The sequence below is a fragment of the Erpetoichthys calabaricus genome, chromosome 14 (assembly GCF_900747795.2).
Source record: "Erpetoichthys calabaricus chromosome 14, fErpCal1.3, whole genome shotgun sequence".
Taxonomy (NCBI): domain Eukaryota; kingdom Metazoa; phylum Chordata; class Cladistia; order Polypteriformes; family Polypteridae; genus Erpetoichthys; species Erpetoichthys calabaricus.
The window spans coordinates 111,072,538-111,082,377 of NC_041407.2; the positions used below are offsets into that span (position 1 = coordinate 111,072,538).

General features: G+C 54.7%; 1 protein-coding gene across 2 annotated transcripts; it reads right to left on the minus strand.

The window, feature by feature from the left end:
- Positions 1-630: 630 nt before the first annotated feature.
- Positions 631-8,385, minus strand: gfap (glial fibrillary acidic protein). 2 transcript variants are annotated; one of them, XM_028818848.2, is made up of 9 exons: positions 7,819-8,384; positions 5,902-5,962; positions 5,724-5,819; positions 4,856-5,017; positions 4,637-4,762; positions 3,655-3,875; positions 3,520-3,563; positions 2,327-2,412; positions 631-1,143 (listed from the first exon to the last, which is right to left on the minus strand). In XM_028818848.2, the coding sequence occupies exons 1-9, from the start codon at positions 8,352-8,354 to the stop codon at positions 1,102-1,104; spliced, it is 1,374 nt and encodes a 457-aa protein (XP_028674681.2). In that variant the 5' UTR covers positions 8,355-8,384; the 3' UTR covers positions 631-1,101. The 2 variants fall into 2 exon arrangements, with proteins under 2 accessions (XP_028674681.2, XP_051774845.1); XM_051918885.1 differs by lacking the exon at positions 2,327-2,412 and having other exon boundaries at positions 7,819-8,385.
- Positions 8,386-9,840: the final 1,455 nt, after the last annotated feature.

Here is a 9,840-nt window from a genome sequence, read left to right on the forward strand (position 1 = left end):
GACCGCTCCGTGACTACTGTGTATTGGAGTGCCAAGCCTTAGAACCCCTCATGTGGACTCGTGTGAAGTCCTCGTGCTTTAGAAGCCCCCCACAGTGTGTGAAGAAGTGGCCAGTGAACCTGCAGCTCCACTAAAAGACGAGTGTCCTGTGGCTATGCCAGTGTGGGTGGGCACATGTGTGTCTATTTCAGTGACTGAGCTGCTTCTCATTTAGTATCTCTATGAACTGGTGCCCCATCCAGGGTGGGCATCGGTATTGCGCCCAATGCTGCCCAGATAGAGTGCCTGCTGCCCTGTGACTCTAACACTGACTTGAGGGGTTCAAGAAATGGCTGGCTGCATAGAGTAAATTGAACAACATTCATGGCTGTGGTTTGGCCTCTTGAGGGTCTCAACTTCACCGCAAAGGTGGGCATCAATCCTGTTGAAGTCAAAGTTGGGATCCCCTCATCCTATAACATCCATAAACATTGAACACAAGGAAACAAACTGGCCCACTCTGTCTGGCTTGGTCCAACACACACAAGGAAATGTCACCTGGCATTTCAATTCAGGGAGTAGGGCGTATCAGGAATGCCCATCCGGCCTGGCACCACCTCTGCACCCCTCGAGCCATTCAAAGACATCAACTTGTTTCTTCCTCACTTCTCTTTATTGTTACTCGGTTAGCAGTACACATTTGATCAGTCAAGACACTGTGTTAGGTAACCTCTAGGAGGCGCTCTGCTCACATCTAAAAGCTACGGCTGAAGTCTTCTGCTCTGCCACGGGCACACTGAGCGGCGACGGCGGCATCGGGTGCAGCGCTGCTGTAACAAAGTGGAATGAGTCATAGATGGACCCCTGGCTGCTCATGGGGATCGGGCACAGGGGCACCACAGAGGGTGAAAGTTGGCTGCCAGCTGTGCCTGGTGGTCCTGACTTGCCAGGTAAGCGCCACAGATCCACTTCACCTGCACTTGCGCCCGTCCCGTTTGTGTGCCCCCCTTACAATCCGCCCTAAGCTCAGCACTTTGATGTCTGCCATGTCAGTCTACTCTAAAAGGAGGAAAGGAGGGACGAGTACAGGGAGGTCGAGGCTGAGGTGGCCACATCCGCCACTCAGGCCAGGTCCTTTCTTTCCGCCGTGGACTCCTTAATTATCTGAAAGAGAATAAAATGGACAGAGTCACCCTAAAGTCAAAATGTCACAGCCACTGCCACCAGCACTGATCACAACGGCAGGGTGGCTATCTAAAATTACTGATTTCCTCCCACCATCGGCATGACTGGCACAGGTCGGTGAGCCCTGAGATGCCGTGCCCTCTCCTCCAGGTGAGCCACCTGATCTGAATTTGCGAGTTGAGCCCTGGAGCCCCTCGTCTAGTCCCACCCGAGGCTGAATGTTATGGACACTCAGATAAAGCTGACCCTGATGGGCAGAACCGAGGGCATCTGGGCAGGGCCTGGCATGCATCACTGCAGGGGACGAGTTCGGCTGTCACCTCTGGAGGACCCCATCTCTCAAACCTCCAAGTGGGCAGGGAGGCATGCAGCTGAAGGGGGCTGTGGTGTTGCTCGTGAAAGAGGTGCCTTCTGGGTAATATTAGCTTCTCTGATGTGAGAGGTGGCACCTGTGGCAGTGGTCGGCCGAGTGGGAGAGGAGTCCAGTGACACCATGGAGTAGAACATCGCACGGGGGACTAAGAGAGCCCTGAGTGCTCTGAAGAAGGATGTGAGAAGAGAAACCTCAGCTGGTGAAGTAGCATGTGGTGCCCTACAGGGGGCACTGTGGGTCTTCAGAGGCCACCTCTGCCTGTTGTGATTGCGCACTGGCTGTCTAGTCACCTGGGAGCGTCTCGGCTCCTCGGCTCTTTGTCATTTTCATGGGCACTCAGTGGCGTTTGGGGGCCCCCGAGGGTTCAAGCCTGCCAATGTTTTCCTCCAGTGTCCCCTTGAGGACCTCACAGCCAAGTAGGATGAAGTCATGTGAGGCTTGGAGTGACAGTAGAAGTAAACTGTGGTGGGATGTAACTGAGTCTTCAGACGAGCCCCTCAAGTTACCTGTCAATCTACCGAACCCACGAGGACGAGGGGTTCAAGCAGCCAAACCATACAGTGCAGGCTTCACTCCTATTGGCCTCATTGTGGCACAACTGCTCTATGCAGGGCCCCATCTTGGATTGGATGGCACTGTGCCCACCCCATGCAGTGCAGTGGCCCACCCTGACCGACACTATGAAGGCTCATGAAATTGTGGTCTTGGCGCTATGGCACTCATAACTCCTTTCAATATTAAATGCATAATGACATAAGTCTGCTGTGCCCCCTGCTGGCACTCACGTACCTCGCCATCTCTGGTTTCCACAGTTTTAACCAAAATATTTCTCTTCACGTGAGACTCAGGCGACAGCTTGGTGTCCAGACTGGTCTCTGGGATAAAAAGACAGAAAGGTTTAGTCACCTTCAGCTCATAACTCCTGACCACCTGGAGACGGGCATCCTGTGTCAGACGCCACCTGGCGTCTCAGGTTGGACCTTGGGCACGCTATGTCAGACGCTGACGCACGTCATCTCAAATCAGTCACCAGGAGTGACGAGTCGGACCCCTCCAGGCATCTTGCGTTACACACTGGGGGTCTCGCATCAAACGCTGCCAGCCATCTTATGTCAGGCATTGGGCATGGCAAGTCACATGGTGCTGGGCATCTAATGTCAGATATTAGACGTGTCATGTCAGACATTGGTAATGACAAGCGAGACACAGCTAGGCCTCTTGTGTCACACACTGCCAGCTGTCTCATGTCAGACACTGGGCATGTCACGTCAGACGCCGCTGGGCATCTCATGTCAGACAATGGGCATGAGAAGTCGGACACCACTAGGCATCTCATGTCACATGCTGTTGGGTATCTCATGTCAGATTTTAGGCGTGTCATGTCAGATGTCACTGGACGTCTTGTGTCATCCATTTGTTCTGTCATGGCACATGTCGATGGGCACCTCACCTCCAGATATCTCATGCCAGTCATTGCCAGGCATCTTATGTCAAACCCCCAAGGCTTCCAAGTCTCAAGCTCTTCTGAAGTCTTAAGGGGGAGCTGCCTTCCACTGTTACCACGGACCCTGAAGTCCACTCAAGCAGGATATATGTGAAGCGGGTCAACCTCTGAGTCGTTTCAACCCTGGGATGAGAGGCAGAAACATCTGAAGTTCTGTCCAAGTGAGGGCAGGAAGCAGAGAGACCCCTGAAGCAGCACCAGGGTCTCAAGGGTCCCAGGTGAGGGACGCACTCTGAAGTTTTAGGTAGACAACACAGCCACAAATCAGAGGATCCCAGGTCCTTTGTGGAGGGACACTTCAGGACAATAGGAGGAGGACAGCAGGTGGCCTCATCAGAAGTAATGCCAGGGACACATGGAGGGTATCCTTGGCCTACCCTTGTGGGATGGGGTGGTAATAGTGTGGATGCCCCTAGCACAACCCCCCCCTCTCCCCCCTTTACCCCCCCCGAGTCTTCAGTGCACTTGGCCGGCTCACCTCGGATCTGCAGAGTCGAGAAGCTCTGCACTGGCACGGTGATCCTGTGAAAGAAAGGCAGACAGATTGAGTCAGGGGTGTCAGTGCCAGTCTTCTTTCTGGCATTGCTTTTCTTTGCCTCCCTGTCACCCTCACCTGCTTTCCTCTCCTTCCAGCAGTTTCCTGTAGGTGGCAATCTCAATGTCCAGGGCCAGCTTGACATTGAGGAGGTCCTGGTACTCCTGCAGGTGGCGCGCCATCTCCTCCTTCAGGTTGTGGATATCCTCCTCTAGTCGGCCCACAGTGTCCTGGTAGTTGGCAGCCTCGGCACTGAATCGTTCCTCCATCTCCCGCATCTGTCTCTCCAGCGACTCATTCTGCAGAACACAACCGACAGCTTGGCATTTGTGGGCATTAGAGGGCAAAGGTGATGTACGGTGCCACCTGGAGGGCAGGCAGTGTTATGTCACTGATGCATTAGTGGGGAACCCCGTGGCCAGATTTGTTATCACTGGTGCCTGCCCCAGCACAGATGCTTGAGGTGGGCACTGTGGCCTGACTTGATATGGGGTGATGCAAGGCAAGAAGTAACTGAGCCATCTGCAGGGGGCAGTAACCACTCAACACATGTCTGGATGTGTGCCCCAGGAGATGGCAGTGCCCCTCATCTGCCCTACATCTGAGGTTTGATCTGTAATGTCAATCACTTGTATTGGCTGTCTGGGTGCTGTCATTTAGGTGCCAAGTGTGTGCAAATCCCACTAAACTTCACCCCATCACAAGGATGCTGGTGGTAAAAAAGGATCAGAGTGCCATGGAGCAGATGCCAGCTACCTATCAGTGTGCCATGCACCCTCCTGGTAAGTTTTCCCAAAATGTTCAACAGGCGCTGCCTGATGCCAGGAGGAATCTCATCAAGGTGGAGTAGGGGTAGAGAGGGTGCCCTCATAACTGGCATAAGCATGAAAGAGTCTCATGGCACAGAGGGATCTTTAATTTATGTGGGACCTTTGACCCCTGGCTCAACTGAGTGATGCCCACTGCGCAGGGCCAGACATTGTGAAGGCACGGGGGGCAACTGTCTACGTCCCAAAAGCCCACTGCAGAGCCCAAAGGAAAGACAAGAAGGACGACTCACGGTTCCTCTGAGCGCCTCGAGGTCACAGGTGAGCACCTGAATCTGACGCCGATACTCGTTGGCCTCCTGCTTGGCCTGGCGCAGGGCCTCGCCGTTCCGATTGGCAGCATCCGTCAGGTCGGTGAACTGTTGGAGAAAAGGGAGAGAGAGACAAAGAAGAAGAGTGCGGCCAGGTGGGCCGAGCGAGCGGTGAGGTCAGTGGCACTGCCCGCGCCTTACCTTGGACCGGTACCACTCCTCCGTCTCCTGCATGTTGGTGCTGGCCATCGCCTCGTACTGAATGCGGATGTCCCTCAGAGCCGCCGTCAGGTCAGGCTTGGACATGTCCATGTCAACGTGGACCTGCTGGCTCGCCAGCTGCTCCTGCAGCTCCCTCAGCTCCTGTGGGCACAAAGCAGGCAGTGCCAACTCAGCAGGCGGGCAGGGCGACGGGCAACAGGGCACACAAGGCTCACAGATTGGGAGAGGGCAGACCGAAAATGAGTGAGCGGGTGAGCGTCTGTCAGGTAAAGACGAGTGTGTGACAGAGTGAGACTAATAAGTGAGACACAGGGTGAGTGGGTGAGAGTGAGAGACAGAGAGAAGAGAGAGTGAAGCAAAGAGATAAAGAGTGAGAGTCTCTGTCACAAGAGTGAAACAGTGAAGAGAAAGACAGAGAGAAACATCGGGTGAGTGAGAGTGACACTGCAAGAGGGTGATGGCGTGAGACAAGAGGAGCGCGAGAGGGAGAGAATAGTGAGAGAGTGAGAGTGAAACAGAGAGAGCCTTTAGCGGAGGAGTAAGAGATAAGTGAGTGGGGGAGTGTGGCAGAGGGTGACAGAGAGAGTGAGTCGAATAAGTGAGGTGCAGAGGGAATAAAGTGAGAGTGGAGAAGATGAGAGTTAGAGGGGAGTGAGTGATAAGTGAGTGATAAGTGAGATACCGAGAGCATTATAAAGTGATCAGTGGGGGGGGGAGTGAGTGAAGAGTGCCTAACGCCTGGCTGACACAGAGAAGCGGGATGCCAAGCACCAAATAAGCCAGCAGCGCCCACTTGCCCCCCTGGCCCCCTTGCTCATGTGGCACTGCCCCAATCCCCGTTACTGACCTCTTCGTGGATTTTCCTGAGGAAGCTGATCTCGTCCTGCAGCCCCTCGATCTTCCTCTCCAGCTCCACTCGGCTCAGCGCGGCCTCATCGACGTCCTGCACAAGAGAGAGACGCGCCAGTGAGATGCCAGCCCACCCTGCCGGTCACACCTGACATGCGCCTGCCCACCCAGCTCACCTGTCTGTAGGATGTCAGGTTGTTCTCCGCCTCCAGCCTCAGGTTGATCTCGTCCTGCAGCCTGAAAAATTGGGGAAAGAAAAGAAGAAGGTCACTCGCCCACCCGGACAGAACCAAAAACGACGGGACATTGGGGGGCAGCTCCCTTGGGGGCTTCGGGAGACTGTGGGTGGTGGCTCACTCTAAGGGGACCCCTCATAACAAGGGGCAAACAAAGTGGCAAAGCCCCAAAAATCTGACTCAAGATTATAGGTGGGGGGACTTGACATTTTTAGGGGGGCCTGAATAAATGACCTCTTGGAAGTGGGCCTGTTTTGGTGAAAGGCACTATAAAATCACTCAGAAAGTGTTCAGTGTTGAATTTCCTTGTCCTCTAGGAGGCGCCCTGCCCACCTTCACGTCACTGTTCCTGTGGTCCCATGAAGGGCTCATTGCGGGACCCCTGCCTGTTTCAATTCAAAGCCCCCCTGACTCCCCGAGTCTGTTGCTGGTCCCTTTAGGTGCCCGGAGTGTGAACTGGCCAGGATTGTGGGGGCCCCTGGACACCACCCCATATATCTAGTTTTAGATTATGGCTGCACTCCCTGTTGAAAGTCGCTATATAACGTAAAGACCGATCTGCAGTGGGCCGGAATGTCTTCTCCTCTTAGTTTCCCTTCGACTTCATCTGCCTGCTGCCTCCTCCCCTGCCAACCTGTTGCCCCCCTCATTGTCCCCTCAAAGCCCCTTTGTCTGACGCTCACTAAATCTTTTGGCCTGTGTGAGGCGGCGTTCCCAGCAGTTCAGCACGACCTCTGACCCTCGGCAGCAATGAGGCCCCCGCATTCTCAAGAGCGCCACAAAAGAGGGGGGTGGGCAGCCGCCATTCATCAGCTCACCCCAGCCCTTCCCCCACCCTGGGGTCCATCGAGAGGTGAGACCCCCCTGTGGAGCGAGGGCGGGCCTGTCCGGCTGCTGAGTGGCAGTGCTGAGACCACTAGGACACCGGGCGTTTCCAGAAGTTTCTCTTTTGCTCCTTGTAGTAGCTGCACTCTTAGCTGGCACAGCGATCTGCATGGCACCCTCAGTTAGCCACCTTCTGGAGGGCAGTGTCATGTCACACAACTGGAGAGAGTTTAGTGTGTCCTGTAGCTGTCCTTTCACGATGAGCCTGAGTGTCAGTCACTCTCCTCCGACACACACACACACACACACACACACACACACACCCCGTATCTAGCGCCTTCTAGTGGCGCCCGCCCGTGGTCCCTGTGACAGTGTGGGGTGAGGGGGTCTGATGACAGCACAAGAATTCGCTCTGTGCCAGCACCAGTGGGCACACAAATTGGCATGCTATCGACCAAAGATTTGGCCATTCAAAGTTCCAACTGAGACGCAGGTGCCAAGTGCCCCCCCCCACCACCTCCGGCCAAGGCCAGCTACCAGCTGCCAGCTCACAAGAAAGAAGAATCCTCCGTCCATTCTCTGTGCCCGCTTTGTTGAATTCTGGGTTGTCAGGGCTCAAGCCCATCCCAGCAGCATTGGGCACAAGGCACGAATGGCATGGCAGTCTGTCACATGGCACACGTGCCCACACCATCATTCATTCACATCAACCTAAAATGCTTGCTTTGGGGATGCAAGTCCACCAGAAATCAAAACCTGAGACCCCCAAGTGAACATGCAGACTGCACACAGACAGTGACCAGGCTGGCATTGAGCTTCAGGACTTTGGCGTTTTGAGATGGCACCGTGCCACTCCGAGCGGATCAGAGTACCCTCAGCTCCACCCACTCACTAACTGCAGTGGATGCCAGAGCCTGCCAGGGGGCACTCTGCACCACTGAGCTTGGGTCATCTGTGACCACTTTGGGATTTTGGCACCACCCCCAATCCCCTCCCCCAGGCGAGTGCCACTTGGGGGTACCGGTTGCTTACTTCTGCCGCAGGTTGCCCAGGTCCTCTGCCAGGTTGTCCCGCTCGATCTCGGTCCTGGACTTGGCGGTGTTGAGCTGGTCCACCTGCCTCCTGAGCTCGCGCAGCTCCTCCTGGTAGATGTCTCCCAGCCGGGTGGGCTCCTTGCCCCGGATCTGATTGAGCTCGGCCACCAGCACCTTGTTCTGCTGCTCCAGGAAGCGCACCTTCTCGATGTAGCTGGCGAAGCGGTCGTTGAGCTCCATCATCTCCACCTTCTCATTGGTGCGGGTCTCCTTGTACTCAGCCTTCAGGGCGTCCGCCAGAGAGAAGTCCACCTTGTCCTGCCCGTACACCAGCACCCTGGCGAGCTGGCTGGAGCTCTTCACCCTCACACCGGCCATCCTGCTGCCACTGAGGGGCTGAGGGTAGCCGCTCCTTGGCGAGGTTCCCAGAGAGTAGCGGCTACTGCTCAGCAGCCCCTTGCTGGTGCTGCCCGGGGTGCCCCCAAATCTTTTCCTGTAGGACGACGTCCGCTGACCCTCGGTGTTGAAACTCATGGCACTGCTGTGGACCTGCACAAGTGAGCCAGGGATCGTCTGTGGCCGACTTTATAGATGGGAGACCACCCTGAAGTGGGAGGGAGGTGGGCAGGGGGAGCAGGGGTCCTAGTGCTAGTTGAGTTCCTGCTATCACTGGCCACTCACAGGCATGGGGGTTGGGGTCCGCATAAGAGTTGTGAGGGTCTCTTCTGATGGAGTCGTGGTAGAGTTCTGGTCCTGTGGGCAGGAGTGGGCAACGCCAGGTCAGAGCACTCAGTGCCCCTTTCAGGGAAGTGTTGGGGTCCTGGGACAAAGGACCCCTGAGGTCTCAGTGGATTGAGATTATTTCACACAAGGTGGGCTTCAATCAATGGAAACTCACTTTCAGTGCCAGCCTGCTGGACAATGATGGCCCGACTTTGTGACCCCAGCATCCAGCATTGAAGTGGGCAACAAATATTCAGCTGGCACGTGGCAAACAAGGAGCATCTCTCAGTACACATTGCTGCATAGCTGACTTGGTCCACCCGTCATTTCATACAGCGCCTTTCGTTATGACCACAAACACATGCAATGACCCCTCAGAGCCCTTCATTCATTCACATTAACAACAGCCATCTTGTGTTACAGAAGGCCCACCCTGGCAGCACTGGCACTAAGGCAGGAATGAACCCTGGATGGGCACCCATCATGCATGGCAGCTCAGTTTGGAGCCTCCGTTTCACCTTTCTACCAAACTTTTGGATGCAGGAGGAAAACTGGAGTGCCAAGCAAAATACCCACTGGGGCACAATGAGGTGTGCAGGTCACTTCACGGTTAGCGGTAACAAAGCGGCCCTCCGTCACACCCAGCCAGTTTAGTATAATATCTCAAATAAAGAGTAGGGGGCTTATCACCAGGCTGGCACAGTGGTTGGCATTGCTGCCTCATATGTTAAGGAGAACACGTTCAGATGTCAGACTCCTCACAGACGTGTTCTCCATGTGTCTCTGGGGACCCTGTGACATGTGGCTCTAAACTGGCAACGTCTGAGTGACTCTGGGTCTGTGACCAGCAATGGACGGGCATTCCATCCCAGACTGGTACCAGAGTTATATAAGCACCATCAGGCAGCAACCTGGGCAAGGTTATATAGCGCCTTTCACAGTCATAACTTATTTATAGTGCCATCCTTTCTGACCAGACCCTCTTGCTCGTTGCAAGCTTTGTTTCATATGGCGCCTTTCATGATCATCACTATAGTGCCATCCTCCTGATCAGACCGCCTCCCTCAAGGTCAGTCCTGTTTAATATAGTAGCGCCTTTCATGTCACCTTCCTGACCAAGCTCTCTATCTTTTGGCCTTTACTGGTTTACATTCCTTCCTGGCACATTTAAAGTGGAATCCTGCTGAATCCCAACCATGTTGACCGTCACCTGCCTTGTTTCATAAAGCGCCTTTCATAGTCATAACTTATTTATAGTGGCATCCTCCTGAGCAGACCCCATCAGTCAGTCATCACC